The 20,523-nt window shown below is 37.0% G+C and overlaps 1 protein-coding gene across 9 annotated transcripts in view; it reads right to left on the reverse strand.

Moving 5' to 3' along the window:
- The window catches only part of RGS7 (regulator of G protein signaling 7), a 603,142-nt gene that overhangs the window by 286,577 nt on the left and 296,042 nt on the right, over positions 1-20,523 (reverse strand). For all 9 annotated transcript variants that reach the window (XM_033412379.2, XM_033412378.2, XM_012538138.3 and 6 more), the window contains one exon: positions 17,388-17,484. In XM_033412379.2, the coding sequence (XP_033268270.1) occupies positions 17,388-17,484 (97 nt within the window). The remainder of the gene's footprint in view (positions 1-17,387; positions 17,485-20,523) is intronic.

The following is a 20,523-nucleotide window of genomic DNA, read 5'->3' on the forward strand; positions in this document are numbered from 1 at the left end:
AGTGCCTTAGAGAACATGCATGAGATTAAAGACAATTATTACTATGTAAAAGTATGCCAGGCCTGGGTTCAAATCTTAGATATCTTATTTATTAGCAGTGTGATTCTGGTCAAGACATTTTTGCTCTCTGATCTTCAGTTACTTTGCTATAAATGGTGAAAAAGCAGTTGTGCTTACCTCACAGGGTACAGAGAGGCTCAAACAAAATGTCCTGTAAAAGCTTTGCTAATCCTTAGATGCTAAATTACTTTTAAGGTAAATTTTTACTAAGAATATTATATATGAAAGTATGCTGTGCTAAATTTTTATACATTCCTTAATTTAGTTATATGATTAATCTCACTAGACAAATACAGAGAACAATTAACAATCAAAGGTCCAATCAAGAAATCTAGATGAATGTTCAGGTCTACATCCTGACTTTCACTCACTCTCTAATATTAATTAAATCACATTTCCAATCACCTCCATCCATAGATGAACATGGGACTACACTACCTACCCCAATTAAGGCAAAAATGAAAGAGGGAGGGAAGAATAGAAAGGAGAAAGAAAAGGGGAAGGAAGGAGGATCTTCACTTTAAACATGAAGTGCTATGTGACACTTAGTCTTTTCCTTTTACTGAAAGATGTTTTACCACTTTCAAATTACATAAAAAGCGTAGAAGTTGAAATAATTAAAGAAATGGATAGAACTAGATGGCAATATTTCTGACATCTCTCAGAATAGATCCACAATCTAGTAATCTAAGTGGTAAAGATATTTTGAAAGACATCTGATACACATACAGCACATCTGATGAGTTAAGCTGGGTACACTTAAAAACTAAAGCTTTCATTAAACTATCACAGTGCTAGAAATACCAGAAGACCTTGAGAAGTGACAAATGTAGGGGACAGTTCTGCCAGAGTGCCCTGTGACCTTGCATATGCCCACAGAGACCATGCACGCAAGGCTCAACTGCAGTCTGACCATGTCTGTGCAGAATGTTCTCTGCCATCCTTCCTGGAGCATGGCAAGACAGATATTCTGTGAGGAGCTGTTGCACAGACTATCTTGCAGGAGGCTCTCCATTTTGCAGAAGGCTGCCATGAGGCTGTTTCCCATCAACCTTCCTGGTTCCAGGGAAGCATGGAATTTTCCACTTTGTCCTTCTTTGGGCATAGCTGCAGACCATAATGCCGCTTAACTACAGTGTGGAATTGACTTCTCAGCTACAGAGTGACCCAACACTTGTGTCATGTGTCATCTGGTCCCTTTGGGTTTGGTGGTATCCTGTGCGAACAGGGACATGGTGAACTAACACCATGCTGATGTTAGTGTGTAAGTGAAAACACTGAATACATTTGGGCACAGCAATGTTTCCTTACCAGCCAAGTCTATGAATAAGTCAACTGTTTTAAAATGTATCCAGGATTTCTCTTAAACATGTATGGTAAGACATACAGACACAGAAATGATAGTCATGAAGGAAGAAGGTTTATTCACAGTTTCCTATAGCAGGAGGAATGGCATGACATGTGGGGCCACATGGGGAAGCACCAGGGTCAGTCAGGAGGCAGAGAGAGATGGGGAAAAGCATGGACAAGAGCCTCATTGTCATTTTCATGGGAAAGGCAACGTAAGACAGGGTAAGCAGAATTAGGATTGCCTAGTTTGAATAATTTCAGAGGGCTCTGAGGAATAGGGGCTGTCCTGAGTTGTCTGGTACCTAGCCATGGGGTGAGTAAAATGGGATCAGTGGTCCAGAAGTGTAAGAGCCCTGTGACAACCAGAGAGAGGAGGTGGTGGGGATGTGGGCTTTGGATTTTTTGGCTTGCATATGAAAGGCGCACTTGCATGCCAATCCTTTACCTTCTCTAGAAATTGGCCAGCCCTGGAAGTGGCAGTATCTCATGGGTAAGCAAGGACCCAAGATGTCAAAGCATCAGAAAATATATAAAATAAAATTATGACTGATACATTGTTCAAGGAGATGACACTGTGCTGTTGCTTAAGGACTGCTGTACTACTCAACGATAGACACACAAAAAAGAAAACAAGCATTTATTTAGCATCTCTGTGTGTGGGGATATAGAAGTAGGTGAGACAGAGTCCTGATCTCAAGGAACTTACAGACCAAAACTAATGAAATAGAAATGAGGCACCAGACCAAACAAACAAAAAATCTTAGAAAAGATGATCATTAATGTAAGAAACTGACCATGATTTCCAAAACTATTAAGAAAAATGTAATGCATAAAAAACGTTTTAGAGACAGTAAAAAGTATACAAATCTTAAGTTACCTTTGAATTATGTTAACACAGAACCTTTTCTTTCAATGAAAACTTTAGTGTCTATAAATTAAAAGCCCAGAATAAAGATTGTAAGTTTAAAATTACTGGGAATACACAGGTAAACAGATTTTAAGTTCCATCACTTGCTCTGTAAATTCAGAAAGAGTCTACCCTTCTCACTAGCCAGTCTTGGAAACTCTCTTACCTACTGATACCCTTGATTGCACAGGGCCTTGGCTGCTGTCAACTTAAAGAAATATTTGCTGAATTACTGAAGCTGAATCAACGCCTTTCTCCAGGTGTGTGTATGTTTGCACCTGTCTTCCTGTATAATGTCATTACTTTACACTTCAAAAGAAATTTAGGATGGAAACAAATGTCAGTACATCATGGCCATTCTCTGGGGCCAGTGACTTCCTCCAGAGGGGAATTCGCTAAGCTCGCAGCTAGGCAGTAGGTTGGCACCCTGCAGGCAGACTGGGGAAAGAAGAACAAAGTCAGTAATTCAGATTTTCACTTATTTACCTTTTCCACCCCAGCTCTCCCTGCTGCATTTGGGATTCTCAAATTAGGAGCTGCACAATATTTCCAGAAAATAAAACTCTGTGACTTTTCTGGAAGGTTGCATGGAGTGGGGGAGGGTCCTGGGATCCAGCTGCTCTAGATCTATTGTTTCAATAAATCTCTTTCCAGCCTTGTTTCTCAACTAAGTCTTTCACAGAACTGAGTTCTGTGGGGCAAACTGGCTCATTTCTCACTGGGTTGGAAGTTGGGTTATACAGTTCTGTCCATTCTGCTAAGTGTGAACACTTACTTCTCCTCCATCACTTTCCTTATTCAAAAAGAAAAATTGCATCTTTCATCCGTTGCTTCATTCTCTCATTGTCCCTGTGGGTTAATACCTTTCAAACAGTCCTTTGTTGTCACTTCTGTGGGTTTGGGGAAGAATAGGAGATGATAAACTCTGTTGGTCATTCTTCCATGTTGATGAAAAACTCCCAGTGCAATTGGGTAGAATATGCCTTCTCATTTTTGTATCATCAATGTATTTCACAAAATCTGACTGTAGAAGATACTCAATGAGAAAACATTACTGAAGAGGTGACTATGTAGAATTAATATACACTTGGACTACAAAGTTAGATAAACTAGTTGGTTGAGCAAATATTTTCTGATCATGTATTCCATACCAGGGCCACTGATACATGATCTGAGAGTAAATAAAACACAGCTTTTACTTCTTGTGGTCCATATTGTGGTAAAACTCCCTCAGAAAGGGGTGAGCCTGAAAAATTGCAGTGGGCACAAGAGTATGCATTACCAGGCTTCTTTCTAGTGTTAAGCATCTAGGAGGAAGAAAAAGCCACAGAAACTTGATTATAGTAATATAATTAAGAAGTTAATGGGCAATACCTGGTAAAATTAATTCATCATTTATAAATGCCATCTTCTTTCTTTGAATCTCTGTAACTGTGGGAAGTCAAGTCTAGGCCGTAGACCTCAGTGATAAAAGTAGACAAAAATTAACTGTCTTTGGTCTTAGACTGCTCTATCTTTAAGCAGGAAAAATGATGCATTATTTTAGTTTTGCAACTCAAAGAAATAAAAACAGGCAACTTTAAAATTACCCCCCCCCCCAAAAAAAAATCAAAATAACTAAGTTTGGTGTCAGATGCAAAGAATCCCTTGGGAAAAAATGAGGATTGAAGATAATTAAGAGGAATGTATAATTCAGAACTCATTACCAGAAGACAAGGTTAAGCTAACTTAAGTAAAATGGAAATTTATTGGCGCAGTAGCTGAAAAGCTTCAAGTATAGCCGGATATAGGTGCTCAAAAGTTGTTCTCAAGACCAAATTTCATTCTAATCTATGGCTCTGCTCTCCTCTGTACTAGTTTCACTTTCAGACAAATTTTACCTTAGGTTTATACCTACTAGCTTAACAACATGCAGAAAGAAAGGGTCTCTTTCCTCAACTGTTCCAGCAAAAGTACTGGCCATGATTATCTGATTGGCCAAGGCTGAGTCCCATTCCTTCCCCTAGCCTTGATCCAGAGATTGGGTGGCCCCACTCAAACCACTTGGACTGAGAGTGGGATGAGATAGTTACCCAAAGGAAATCCAAGGAGATAGTGCCAGGAAAAGGGAGGATGGCTTTGAAGCCATCAAATACTCCAAATAGCTACAAATTGGTGTAATCTAATACTGGCCTTGGAGTTTTGGCTGTATCACCGTTTTCCAAAACTATTTAAGTTGTGAAACAAGCCAGGCTGCTTGGCACTGAAGGGTGGTTTTGAGTGCCGTTATCTTGAATTATTTACTGATCTTCCAACACATTTGCCCCCAGCAACCATTAAGATCCATCTCTTGCCACCTGACCAGAAAGGTTAAGAGAAATAAATATTCAGTAACCTCTAGAGAAAGGGTAGAATACTTATTTTTAGCTTTCTGGTATTTGATCATAAATGCTTTCAGCCTGGAATGACTTCAGTGAGATTTGTACATGTGAAGGCTGCCAAAAAAGAGAAGGGGGAAAAAGTCAAACATTAAAAGAAACCTCCTTGCTCTCATCTGAAAGAGGAAGATCCTTAAATTTTTAAAGAAAATGTTAGTCCTATTTTGACCTTCCTTTTTGGGTTCTCTAAGGCTTAGTCTAACAAAGAGGTCAGGTAGCAAAAAGCTTTAAAAACCAAAGATTTTATACGTAGAACTCATTAACCCTTTATTAACATGTCTTTGATAAGGGAGAGAAAGAGAGAAAGCAGGTCTTCCCAGGCAATCCAGTCCTCTATATTCTTAGTATCTTCCACAGATGGGCCCTGGAAGATTTCTAACATGAAATTTGTTCTGAGGAAGAAAGATCACTAAAAAGCACATGATCTCATGAAGATGTATGGGTCCCAAAAACTGTCCTTCTGAAAAGAACTACCAAATTAGTTTGTCACCTTAAGATACCACTATTTGTGGGGTGAGAATGACCAAGTGACCAATGATTTTTCACATGAAGCTTACATCAGGCTTTGCTTTCCAGACATTTTACATCATCAGTGCAACTCCGTTGATTGTATCTTCTAGATTGACGCTTGGAATGATGCATCCATCATCAAACTCTGTTCCAAAATCATTTGAAATTGGCAGTTTTCAGGTATCAACTTGCAATGGCTTAACACTCAAAGCCACCCTAAGGTTATACTGAGCAGCCCACCTGGAGGACCCCCCAGAGGGTGATCCATATCTGCCATGATGTGTGGAAAAGATGACGCTATTTGATTCGAGTGCCATGTTTCTCAGACTGAGCCTCTTCTACAATGTCCTTCATCTGCCTCCATATCCCTCTCCCTTTAACTGATGAGCTTTCCCTGACCAGCCCCCAGACCTCCCGATGGCTTCCTTCCACCAGGAACCCCCACAGACACGGAACACTCAGCACTCAGCAGTAAACAATGGGGGAAATTTTGCTCAGTGAAGAACTCCAATGCTGCAAAAGAAAGGGTGTAGTTTCCAAAACTGTCATTTTGTTCACATGTGAAATTTGACCGTGTGTAAATAATTCCCCAAATCTCCAGCTAATGACAGAAATCACACTCTAAATTAATTCCACATCACAGGCTAGAGACAAACCTAAAGGTCTAATCTCACAACTTTTCTGACTCTCCCTGCTCCAAACAAACCCTCTTAAGTCAACCTTCTCCTTTCTCAATAGAGTCCTGCATATAGCAAAAGGGATAAGTAATTTTGTACATGATTTCCACAAGAAATTGTTTCAAAGAGAAATTTAAGAATAAACAACTACCCAAAATGTCTCTTTGTAACAAAATGTGACAGAGGGGAGTTAGGACAAATATCTTATATTTACACGGAAAGTAAAACCGTTTCCCTGGAAACAGATCTGAGCAGTTATGCAAATGACATGAGTTAGCAGAAATCTGACCCAAAGAATAAATGAAAGGGACAAAATGGCTAACTGGGACACAAGTCTGTTCTGCGGTCATCAAAAATAAGAACAAATGTGAAAATTATGTAATGTGACAGTCCTGGTATTTGGATAAAAGTGATGGACATAGTGCTGTGGAATTCTGGATGTGCCCCAGTTCTGGGAACATTCATGGTTTGTTCCAGGGAAGTTTACATAAGCATGGTCCCTTGTTTAGCCCTCCAGCTATTGTTCTGTTTTTGCTCTGCTTTGTTCTGTTTCTTTCCACTACACGTTCTCAGCATGTTGTTTTCTTCTCCTTCATTGACTGTGCCTATCTCCTAAATAAACATGGCACTTTTTCACTGGATAAGATACCCAAGTACTATGGTGAATGGACTGATGCTTGTAAAGTAATCAAGTCTCAAAAGAAAAGCCCCTTGATTACTACCCATGTCACCTTACCCTGAGAAGTCTCCTACTTGACTGATTTCTTTGTAAAAGAGAAAAGGGCATTTACAAGCTGAATGCAGAATGAAACAGGAAGGATTCAAATTATTTAATGGGATCAGATTATGATATATATATATTATAATATTTATCACACTATATGATAATGTATTATCATAATTTGTATATACGTACACACACACACACACACACACACACACACACACACACACACACACTAGATTATCCTAGATTTAAATGTCAGCTCTACAGCTTACTTAACATGTGTCTACTGTGTTCCTATAAATACCTTCCCTGCAAGCAGTTTCGCCTACAACTAACTGGCTGTGAGGCCATTTTGCTGAAAAAGACAAAATATATGGTTGACATCACACTAGAAAATGATAACATATCAGTTTTTGCAAATCCTTTGGTGAGCTAACCTAAGCCATATTCTGTTAAAATTTTCAACGTTTTCAAGAGACTTATACTCATCAGGAATCATGTAACCATTTGGGGGCCAGGAGGATAAGAGGAGGTTGATTCTCCTTTTGCCTCCAACTTCTAGTATTATGTCATAAATTTGGAAAACACAGCAAGAGAGAACAAGCCGTTGTAACTAAATTAGCTAAAGAATCGATCGTTAATGCCTTCAAAAGCTGTTGGGAATTACTAGCCGCCTCTTCTATTTGCTTAACTTGGAAAACTTCTGATTCTGACAGGTGGGAGGGATGACTGCTCACCAAAGGATTTGCAGAAACTGGTATTTTATTATTTTCTACTGTAATCAAAACAAAACTGTCAATCAACCAGTTATTTTTTTCTTTTATAGCAAAATGGCTTTACAGCCAGTTAGTTGTGCTGTGAAACTACTTGTGGCAAAGGTGTTTATGATGAAAATACCTAGAACCTTTCTAACAGTCTCTCCTTAGCCAAGTTATTTAACTTCTCTGAACTTTACTTATCTTTGTGAGGACAATAATATATAAAAGAATACACCTAAAAAGTAAATATTTACTGAATATCAAGTATATTGTAAGCACTCAATAAATGCCGGTAGTTCCTATGATAGTGGTTATGACCAAAACATTGATATTCTTATAAGCATTGGAGCTGGAGCTGTCACTTAACACATAATGTTCTCCTTTGCAACATGAGATACAGGACTAAAATCCAGGTCTCTTTACTACCAGAATATATATACTTTTTGCACTATTCTAGACAGGGTTGAAGAATATTTACATTTAAATATGGGAATGTCTGATGTTGTAAATATTCACTTTAAACAAAATAAAATTTAAATTGAGAGTGTCTTGGACTCTGGAATCCATGCTGAGTCTCCATGCTGAAACCCATCTAAGCTAGTAAATGACAGCAAAGTAATTACACTGAGTGTTCTTTCCACTGCCAATGAATCGAAAAGTGGAATTTGTTGCGGATGTACCTGAACGCCTGGGACATCAGCTGTCCTATGAGAAGTCATTACATTTGCTGAGTATCTACTATCTGCCAGACACTGAATCTACAGAGGATTCAAATTGAAATGAGAAATTATTCTTGTTCTCCAAGTGCTTACAGCCACTAGTAAGAATCATAGCACATGCTCACTGAGGACAAAATGTCAGGTAAAATAAACTCCATGAAGACGAACATAGTGCTAGAAAAACTCAAAGAAAGGAATGATTAATACAGGCTGGCTTGGGGATGCCAATAGGGTAGGATGAGGGTAAGGACAGGATAGCTCTCTATCCTAGAATTTCTAGGAGGTGAAAAATGGAAGCCCTTCAAAATATGTTCAGAGAGAGAGGAAAATGAAGACAAACCCAGATGGTATCATCAGGATAAAAAGGCAGAGCAAAATGGTATACCTCGAACATTGTGCACTGATTCATCATTTCACAAAACACATACAGACCAGCAATTCAGTCATCAAGATTTATTCATTCTTGGAGATAATGAAGGCTTTAGTATCATCCCAAATAAACGTCTATCTCTACAGTCAATTTTGATCTCCTCCCAAAAGAAAGCAATGCTAATTCATTAATTTAAAGAAGTAAAGCTCCACTTTGATAGGCTTTTCTTTAGCAACCTATCATTTCTATGATTTTAGGAAAAAACTCACCAATGAGCAAAATTAAGCTTTTCAGGCCTGTTGCTTTAAAGAGAAGTCAACATTTGTGAAAATTTTCAGAGTAGGTAACTAATAAATGAAAAGTTAATGTGTCTGCATCATTTAAATCTCCCAAAACAAATTTGCAAGATTGCCTCTATCACTATTTTATTCATTCACTAAGAGTCCAGATGACACAATTAGCTGGGTATTGACATTATGATAATAAAGAAGCTAGTTAAGAAAGTCAAAACGTGCTTTATTAAAGGAAAAAAATCAGTATCAATGTGTAATGATCTTAAGTTCCAATGGTATTATATGAAAAGAACAATTAATATGCATTCATCTCCCTAGAAGATTTCAATTTCATATGTTTAGTTACTTGTGAGGAATGAAAGATAGGACACATTAAAGCGTGCTAAAATCTATAAGGCACCTTGAGAATGTGGGAAATGATCATCAACTAATGAAAGTAATAGGTATTCAACAAATACCTTTTAAGGAGATACTAAAATAACCTTGTGCCAGATGCTACAGAGCCTCCAGCACAGGTAATTACCCCTGGTCTTGCAACAGATTAACTATCTAGGAGGAAAGAGAACGTATAAACCTGGGCCTAATCCAGGCCTCTGAAGGTGGTAATAAAAGTAATAATATTATTGGTATTAACTACAGTAATTTTTCCATTTATTGCTAATTTCCTGTGTGCCACACACAGATATATTGAATTTCCCAGTAACATCAACATCAAAAAATAAGAATAAACCCCAAGTATCCCATTTTTTCTTGCTCATCTCTTGTGCATGCATTATCTATATTTATCTAACCCTTTTGAACTGTTTATATTTTTAACACATGACCAGTAACAACTTCTACTTTTCATTACCTAGGCTTCCTTTTCAATCAGTCAAATTTTCAATCGAATTTTTTCAAACTGTTAAATCTGCCTTGAGGTTAGATTAATAAATGGCATGAAATAGCTCTAATTCTGAGGAGCTGATATTCATATGGTTCTAAATATGGGTAGGATAGTTTCCTATTTCTGTCCAATTTCCTCCTATGTTATACTCAACACCTTATTCAAGACCTCAGTGGGGTCTTGTTGATCACAGGAGCACAACGGAGCAGCAACTTTAGGGACTAGGCTATTGGTGACCCTCTAGTTCCTTTCATGGGTCTTAAATATTAGTGCTGAACCTGCCCCAGACTTGACTTTGCATTATTTTTTATAAATGTATTATTTTCTATTTGGTTAAATTTTCTCTCTCTTGATAACTTTCCAGAAAGTCCTTCACATATCCTGGTGTTCTCATCTTTGATTTTTGTTTTCTTTCATGTTTGGGTTTTTACTTTTTGGAACAATTTGGCATCATCTGTAAATCTGAAGAGTCCAGATGCCTAAAGATAATATTTAAATTCTAAGATAAAATTCAACACAAGTTGGGATTCCCCAGACTTACAGACAGTTGTTTGTTTATGACTGCACTCTGTTTTCTGCCTTTTATCAATATATTGTTCCTTAACCATGCCAAAATACTCTCAACACTGCCATGTACAGTTCTTCTTTGTAAAAATGTAGCAGTGGTTTTTGGAAATTCTAAAAAAAGTACATCAATTGCCCTTTTTCCCCAAGTCCAAAAAATAAGCTACAATATTAGTGAGCCTCAATATTTCTCCATAGAACCTTGGCTACATGTTTGTGCATTTACCCTGTGTTTATCTATGAACCCTGTCAGATTCCCAGGTAGGAATGAGAGAACTAGAAGTTCACCATAGTTCTTAGAGTCTTTTCCAGAGAGGTCCTTAAGGATAGAAATCTGCTATTCTGTAGGCACAATGATTTTTGTCAAGTAAGTTACATATTTTGGCTATTGATAATGATTTACTCTTGAGTTGTGTTCATAATCTTAAGTAAAAAGGTCCATCTCCAGAGATTTATTTACAGCTGTTGGTCATACAACAATAAAATGATTCAGTTGTGTTGGAAAGAGTCTTTGCCCTAGCGAGAACATATAGGGAGAAGCCATGTTCTGAGTAAAGGATAAGGTAACAGAACTACTCCAGAAAACCAACACAGTTGGTAGTCAGAGAGGACTCTTATCTGTAGAATTTTGACAGACATATTTATGTATTTGAACAGACTTTCCCTCTCTGGAATGAAGTTATTTGGAGGACAAAATCCAATCCAATCCCAATAATATTCACTTAAAATACAAAATAGCAAATTCAGATGTCCAAAAAGCACTCCAGAGAAACAGCACCACCATCTACAGTTACCCTGAAAGAGAAAAATAGTTCCTGGGTCTAATTGGCGTGGCTACAAAGAAAACTAAAGGTGAAATCAAAGCATTAAGGTATTACTGAATTTTTACCATTTCTTCTAACATTCTGGTGAAAACAAGAGCTTGCTTTTTATCTTGGTCAAATCAAATTGATTCAACCACATTTTAAAATAAGTCATTTATCTACAAATACAGTGAAAGCCCAATACATAGCTAACCTTATCATTTTCCCAGTAGTATTTAGCTATAGAAAAAGAATTATCTAGAACAAATGCCAGAGAGTCCAAGTAGCTGAGATTAGAATTCTTTACTATTTCTAACCACTTCATGGTGCTATTTTACAATAAGAGTGACAACCAAAATGGGGTGAAGAATCTTTCACAGCAAAGATGATTTAAATACCTGTTTGATTATGTGATAGTTCAGCTTCCCCTCTGTTCCTCAGTTTGGCTGATTGTGTAGTTACCATGTGCCAGTTGTTTTGTGACTTTGTCAGAGAGGTATGTCAAGAAGATGACAAAGAAAGGACTGGCTTTTGGCAAATGTTTATGTTTCTTGCAAATCTAGTTAAAATTTTTTGTTTTCTCCAAGAATTTATTTTTTCAGAATTGAACTTTAAGAACTGCCAATATTTTTAGATATTTTTTCTTTCTTATTTATTGCTTATAAATTTCCTCTTTAGATTCTTGAATTACCAATGGGATATTATAAAAGCAAAATATTACAAGCATGATTCATGCCAAAATATTTTACAATTGTTTTAAAAGCAATCTATTTCTCTCTGAATTTCTGTAGAACCCATGCTAGCCATTCCAATGACAGATGAAAAATATTTCACAGTAAGATGTCAGTTTCAGAAAAGAGCATCTTAGACTCTTAGAAATATCTTAGAATTACTTAGACAGTCTTACAGTCTCCAGAGAAAAATATTCCATAATATTTATTTCTAACTTTATTGTCCTTAAGTTAACTCCAGATGTAATCAGGTTTAAGTCATAAGGCACCCTGAAAGCTGTTCTCAAAAACTTTAGATGCAAAATATGTACTTATTAAACTTGCATTCAGCCAGTCCATATCACCAAGCTTTCTCCTTTTCTTTCTTACCGGTGCAGCTACCCACAAGATAAGTTTAAGACTATACAGATCATTTCTCCATGACACTAATAAACATTCATACAACCTTTGGAAGAATAAAAGATAAGAGGCAGGGCATATTCAAATTATTTCATTTAAAAGCAACTTAAGTTTTAAGCTCATATATACTGCTGAGTTTCACATACATGCCTGAAAAGAACAAGGCCTCACAGAGAACTGCATACCCTGTTAGAGGACCAAAATAATAATAAAATATGAATAATGATTCATTATCCAGTAATATGAAACATAATAATTCCTATTTCCGTGTAATTGGAGTAGCTCAGCATGTTACTGGTTAGGGCTTCCTTTGTTATCAAACTTGCTGAGAGTAAGAATAGAACACAGAGGGAAAAAATGGCCTGAGTGGATTCTAGAGAATTAAAGATGCTTTCTTGAGCCTAAGACTTGAGGCTAAAGTCTCAATAGAGTACTATTTAGCCTTAAAAAAGAAGGAAATCCTGCCTTTTGTGACAACATGGGTGAATCTGGAGGACATTATGCCAACTAAAATAAGCCAGACACAGAAGGACAAATACTGCATGACACCATATATATGAGGAATATAAAACAGTCAAACTCATAAAAGCAGAGAGTAGAATAGTGGTTGCCAAGCGCTGGGAGATGGGGAAGTGGGGACATATTAGTCAAAGGGTACAACTTTCAGTTACACAAGATGTAAAAGTTATAGAGATCTCCTGTACAGCATAGTGCCTATAGTTAACAAACTGTATTGCATACTTTAAAATCTGCTAAAATGGTAGCTCTTATGTTAAATGTTCTTACCCAGAATTAATTAATTAAGGCAGAAGCAAATTTTATGGGATGATGGATATGCTTATGGCATGGATAGTGGTGATGATTTCACCTGTTTATACTTATCTTCAAATTCGTCGAGTTGAATACATTAAATGTATAGAGGTTTTTATTTTAATCATACTTCAATAAAGTAGTTTTAGAAAAAAAGACTTAAGGCTAGCCAAACCCACACATCATAAGGACTATTAAATAACTCTTCTGACTATAAATTTTGCTCTTGCCAATTGGTGGCAAGCCATTTTTATGAGAGCATGTAAAAAGTGATCCATTCAGATGAAGAATGGAAATAAGTTGCAAAAGAACAGTAACAAAAAGATGCAACTCCTTAAGTATCGATGTGCTTGTGATGGAGAATATCCTCAAGCTATTAAGACAAAAGACAGAAATATATGAAATGCAGGAATGGCTGACTTACAACCCCCAATTTATTTCTGACCATTTTAATGAAAACCTACACCATTTATAAAGAACTGAGAAGAGCGGTCAGATTTATTTCCTGTGGTGGCTTATCTGGAAACACAGTAACTTCCCAGTCAATCCATTGAAGAAAATTAAACTCATACAATGGGTAAAGGCTTATTTCACCATGATCTAGAATAAGTGAAATACTGAATGTCCAGAATATGAAAACATTCAAATGCCCACCACTGATTTCATTTCTTGAACTTGAGGGGGTCCAGTCATAAAACACCAATGGAACTGTCTAAGCTATCTCACAAGTTGAGAAGGCAATTCTGGGGGAAAACAAGGTTGTGATTGGACATTGTCCTACCCAAGGACATCTCCTATCCCATAGTTCAAGAGATCAACATGGAGTGTTCATCCAAAGATTTTTCATCTGATGTTGGGACCATGGAAACCAGGAGGGTGAAATTAACAACTCCAAAACCAAAATAATTAGAGAAGTCTTGGATGTTTAGCTGGAAGAAAGCATTTATCAGGAGGTGGGGAAAAATAAACAAACAAAAAATTTCCAAAGCCCAAACCACTGTTATATTATCTATGTAATAGCCATGATACTGGGTTTGGATCTCAGATGTTGTGAGAGGATGGAATTGCATCATCATGTTCTTAATACAGCTGTTTTCCCCTGAGGTAGATATGAACATTACTTGGCCACCATGACATGTGTATTATATATGGGTGCTGCCCGGTAGAGCTGGATAGTTTCCATCCCTCCACATAACTGTTAATATCCCTCAATCTTAGAGGTTGAAGAGGCTCTTGGCTTGGAGTAAAGGAGCTAGAAGGAACTAGATTCTTCTTTATAATCCCTTCTCCCTCCCACAAGAGAAATAAACAAATCAAAACAAAACCAAAACAAGAAAAAACCATTAGACAAACTGGGGTGGGCTTGATTGAGGCCAGACTGCAGAAGAAATAATCAGGGCCCTTGAAGGGAAACAGAAAGCTCTGCACAAACACGTTGGCCACTGCACCCAGTAAAAACTGAGTGCTGGCCTGGAACCCAGTCTGGCCCTGCTGCCCTACTTAAGGCAGTACCTCTTAAACTTTAGAGTTAAAATTGTGATTCAGATTCAGTAGGTCTGGAGTGGGCCCAGATACTGTATTTCTAATAAATTCCCAGGTGATGTTGATATTCTTGGTTCATGGACCATGCTTTGTTCATCAAGCCTTTAGGGAGCATAAATGGGCAACCTGAAAGAGCTAGATCAACAGTATTTGAGACAGTTTTTCCCTTGTGAAATGGTCCATAACAAAATAGACTCCTTTCCCCAACAATCACACTACCTTCCTCTCACACATTACATCACTCATCACAGTTGGTTTCTGATTGAAGTAAGGGCCTAAAGTTAGTAGATCCCTTGTTTCATTAGCGGCTCTGAAGTAGAACATGAAAAAGAGAAAGAAGAAGCAGAAAGAGGCAGGAAAGTAAGCAGTGGGTAGCAAGTCAGGCCACAAAAGAATACAGGGATTAATCCCAAATCACCATAAGAAATAGCAGGAGAAGAAAATTACTAAAAAAGACCAAAAACTGCTAGTAAAGTAGATGGAGATTCAGACCATTATAATTTGGGAATATTAATACAAAGAGGTTGGTAAAATACTAGACATAATACTAGACATACAAATTAAATCTACAGCAAAGCATCTAATTGAACCTGTGAGGCAGAGAGCTCCTAAAAGTTTCTAGGAAACACTGAATGATAATTAGAAACTAATTACAGTAATATGAAAATTGTCATTGATATTCTCTTTATTTCACAGCTAACATTGTTGGTTTATGTTAATGAACATTAAAATAATAACAGGCACTTCATGGTTCAATCTCATTCTTACTTTTTAATTAAGACCTTAATATTGTCAATCAAGAGTTCTTCCAATACAATGCTATATTGGAATTGTATTGGAGGTATTATTACTTGAAGAACTCAACCAAAATTTTAGATTTACCATTAGAGCAGGTAACTCTAACTTGAAGCTCAGCTTAAACTGATGGGCAATCCTTTTGCGTTCAGCCATTAAATTCCTGAATTAAAACGCCTCTGGATGGGCTATGCACTATTTAATTGACCACAGCTCCCAGTTCAGAAGGGCAACTTAGTGAATTTATTTGCCTGGATTGTGAATGCATTTCAGTTTACAACCCCAGTATTGAAGTATTTTAAAGAGATAAGTTCTCTTTTTCATTGGTTGACAAAATACAAGTAGTTTTCATACTTGTGTTTAGAGGTAAAGTTAACTCTCTGAGTTATTGATGGCAAGGAGCTTAATACTTACTCGACGATACAGGACATATAAAAAAATAACTATAAGGCAAGGTGGGGCATAATAACTACTAACAGGGAGGCAAAACAACAATAACAACAAGTCTTTTGAGAGAACAGAGAACAAAACTCAGGATAGTTTTCTCCAAAGAGCTCTCTGAGATAGCTGCTGAAGAATGGACAGAATTTAATGGTCAGAATGACCTCGAAGTCTGGAAGTAGAATACTGAGGAAGGAAGAGATAAAGTCCCAGATATGGGAAAATATAGGGCATCATCAAGGAAGAACAAGAAACTGGAACAAAGTGGGACTGAAAGGCAGTAACAGGAAAAAGAGAATATGTTTTATTAGAGCAAAATGTCATGCTACTGCAGCTCTTATCTGCTCCATTGCTTTCTCTCTTTCATCTGAGAGCAATGCAGCTATTAAACATCAACATCTGGGCCTACTTATTTATGTTCTGGACCTAATTATTACCATTGTACCAAGGCTGAAGGATTCCTGGTCATTGGTCTTCTTTTGATCCTTGTTCACAAGAAAGCATCACACAACTCTTATTCATGAATTCCATCAAGCACCCTCCCCTCCACATGCTCAGCACCAGCCTCCTTACTCTCCTTACTGGCTGCGAAGGTTTGGGTCTTTCTGATTCTGTCTCTTCTCTAAGTCATGCCATCCAAGGACAAAGCACACCCGAGTCCCCAGAGCTTGGCCATTCACTGTCTCCTGGAGCCAGAGCACCTATTTCTAACTTATTATTATCCATTTTCTCTAGGGCTTCTCTAGTCACTTTCAACCAAATCTGTGGCGTTTCCCTATTTCTAATAATAATTCCTATATCTCACAATCACCCAATTAAAAAACAAAAACCATTGGTTCATGTCATCTTATATCCTATATATTTAGTTATTCACCAAATCCTCATGCTTTTTCCTCTCTATTCCTCCACTCCCTGGCTATCAGATCCTTAGCATTCAAACTATTCCTACAAGAGCCTTATACCTATCACAGTGACAAGGACCCTTACTGAATATCAATTCACCCCAAGCACTTTCATCATAACATTCTCTGCAAAAATTGTAGGTATCTCCATATTTTCTGTTATATCAGAATTAGATTCTTTGGTTGGCTTTCAAAGACCCTAGACCCTCCTTATTTGACCCAACTCTACCTGTTCCCATCTATCCACCCTGTTCTTAGCAGTTTGGTCACTCCCAGTTTTGCATGCAGAATTGGTTGAGGTAGTAGTCTTGAGGCTGATATAATTCCTCATTTTTCAAACTCAGCTTATCACTGCTCTTCAGGAACCCTTTCTTGCCTCTTCATTGATTTTTGTCACCTTCCTAACTTTTGTATATAATCTACAGCACACTGTTTCATACATCTATATTTTAATATATATATATATTTTTTCTGTTATTTCACATTTGTTCATTATGTCTTTGCAACTACTTTTGGGTAAGGTCATGAATTTTTCTTTTTTTTGCTGTTTTGATTTGTTTTACTATCAAGTCAAGTATCCAACATGATGTTGAACATGACATAAATTTTTATAAGTAATTATTGAATAATGAGTTAGAGAGAGCGTCAATAGTAAATGACTAGAATAGATTTTACATAGTTATATGAAAAGTGCTGGAGAAAATAGTGTTACATTGAATGCAAACTTACCAGAGAAGACACTAGGTATCTTGGAAAGAAAGCTTTTGACGGTACGAATAGGAATTCCATTTTTTTCATCTTGCATGCGTGCTATGACGTCTTCCATCTAAATAACAATAATAAAATAATTAAAACGTTTTAAAAGTTGAACTTTTTGAGAAAAATCAGTCCTCATAAGAATTTTGTATACCTGTTTTCCCTAAGAATAATGCCATATTCTTGTCTTTCTATACTTTGTCACATTAATATTTTCAGTTTGGTTAAAAGATGATTGCGAAAACAGAAAGAAAGGTGGCTATTTCAGAGTTCATTAAGCTTAAGAAGAATTTTGTGCTTGGAATATTGCCTCTCTCCTGGTTTCACATTCTTTGGTTATAAATGATCAGAAAACATTGTGATAACAAGATCCACATTTCATTAATGTTATCTCTACTGAAGTCAGTGCAAAAGAAAATAGAAGACTTAAAAGCATCAATTTGGGGCTTCCCTGGTGGCGCAGTGGTTGCGAGTCCGCCTGCCGATGCAGGGGACACGGGTTCGTGCCCCAGTCCAGGAGGATCCCACATGCCGCGGAGCGGCTGGGCCCATGAGCCATGGCTGCTGAGCCTGCACGTCCGGAGCCTGTGCTCCGCAACGGGAGAGGCCACAACAGTGAGAGGCCCGCGTACCACAAAAAAAAAAAAAAAAAAGCATCAATTTGGATTTTCTCTTCAAACAAGAGAGTTTATATGATTTGGTTTAACATAAATCCACAACCTGACTAGAAATACAGGACTGACTGTCAGCAACTGCTTCTTCTCTTGCCCAGGCATTTACTAAACTGACATATGAAATCTACATGCATGCACACACATGTACAAAAGTAATAAAATGAATGTCACACCATAGCCTTTTGCTAATTTAGTACCTTCCAATGTATGTATCTTTCTTTCAATCTGATTAGTACATTCTCTTTTGTTTTTGAAAATTTTTCAGTTTTAAATGGCTTTGCTTTACCAAGTCTAATGTGGAACTTAGTTCTGAATAACATTCATTCAAATCACAGCTTCAGACTTTTGTATGTGCTTCTAAGCCTGTGGCACACATATACACACAAATATACACAAGTTGTATTGATAGTATGAAACTCAAAATCTATTATTTACTCATCTCACAAGCAGTTACTTATGACTGATTCTAGACCAGACTTACAGAGGGCACTACGGATGTGAATATGAATATAATACACTTGCTGCCTTCAAAAAATTCAGTCAATATTGAAAACAATGGGTGAGTAGTGAAATTTGAGTAAGGTTTGTCGTTTAGTTAATAGTGTAGTACCAATATCAATTTCCCATTTTTGAAAATTATGTTATCATTATATAACATGATGAAATTAGAGGAAGCTGAATAAAGGGCATACAGGGACTTCTCTGTAAGATTGTTGCATCTTTTCTGTAAATCTGAAATTATTTCAAAATAAAAAGTTTTAAAAAATCACAGTCTAAATGTTGTATCAAGTAATCATCAATCAACACGGCTTCAGAACAGTTTTCAATGAAGAGATCTTATTTGCCTGGATAAGTATTTTCAGATTTATTAACATGAGAAACTAAGATGTGGGAAAATGGGTTTCAGATCTTCTCATTATCATTCATGACACTTTGAGCAAGCTAAGCAACTTCTCTAAGGTTTCGTTTCCTCATGTGTAAAATGTATATAATAATATTTATAACAACTATTCCACAACCTTTGTAGGGTTGGGTTGGGGTGGGAGGAGTACAGTATTTTATTAAATGATACAGCATATATAAAACACCACACACAGACAATAAATATTGGACTTCAGATGTCTACACACACCACACCCCTGATACTTTGAGCTGCATATTCTCCACTCCTTATGTTCCTTTTCCATGTGGAGGGAGCACCATTAGCCTAATTCTCCTGCCTCTCTCTGTTCCCTAACTCACTCCACTCTGGGGAGCTGCGCTGACTTATCAGGTAAAAGAGTTGGGAATGAGAAATTGGCCTACAGAGCCCATCCCTTTCCTGTAGGGAAGCCCATATCCAAATCTGCTGATGTGGAGAGGCCTACCCCAGTGGGTGAGTAGTCTGTTAAGGACTGGGTTTTAGGATTAAGTCTCCTGTGTTCACAAACACTCTTCAATATAATAGCTTTGTCAGCGATCAAGGTGATACCGTGACCTCTAACTGCTTTACTCTTTGGTTGTGATATTCAGTGGGTTCAGAATTCACCTAGGAAAGGAAGTCTGTTTTTTTTTTTTTAATCAGACCCCCCAAAGACCGCAACAATATTCAGTTCTTCACATGTAATAAAATATTTCATCCAATTATAGAAACATGAAAAAATATACACTTTTATGGCTTTATTTTGTTGTTGTTTGTCCTTCATTTACTTGACACAATGCTGAGAAATGAGGAATAAGCTGCTTTGCCTTGCCTAGTATCAGCCTGTAAACCCTTTTATCATCAGCTTAATGGTTTAAACTAGGCCAGCTTAGATGGACATGGAAACCTCTCTGACTCCCACTTTAATCACCTAAGATCCCTGGATGTGACAATCATCACCTCTGGCTGGGTGCTGAATTAAGGTCCATCTCTCAGTTCGCTGGATCCCAAAGTAGCAAGGTTAGGAATCTGGGAATTAAAAGTGACCTCTGTGGTTGTATTTTAAAATCTTCAATGTTCCTGAGCCATAAGTTCCACAGCAGAAAAAAATTTTAAACTCCATGTAAAAATAGGATTTGTGTTCTAGATTGAAAATGTGATCATCAAAATGTATTCAGCTGTTTTTATCTTAATTCAGATATGATTTACACATGAACCTTATCATGACATAGAATAAGCAAACAAACAAAACAAAACAAAAACAAAGACCCAATATAATCTAGTTTTTAAAAGCTAAAATCAGTCACAAAGGCCACATATAAAAAACACATCATTCTAAACTCATTTAAGCATTCACTCAGAGACTATTTTTATAATAAGCAGGTTTTAACATGCTTTATCATCTGCTTTCCGACTATAAGCAATGGAAAATGGATGAGGAGAATGCTAAAAGCAGACAAACAAAAAAGCAAGCTACACAGCAAGATACTAAAAAAGTAACTCTAATAAATATTAAAACTCTTTAGGGCGATTT

The sequence above is a fragment of the Orcinus orca genome, chromosome 1 (assembly GCF_937001465.1).
Source record: "Orcinus orca chromosome 1, mOrcOrc1.1, whole genome shotgun sequence".
Taxonomy (NCBI): Eukaryota; Metazoa; Chordata; class Mammalia; order Artiodactyla; family Delphinidae; genus Orcinus; species Orcinus orca.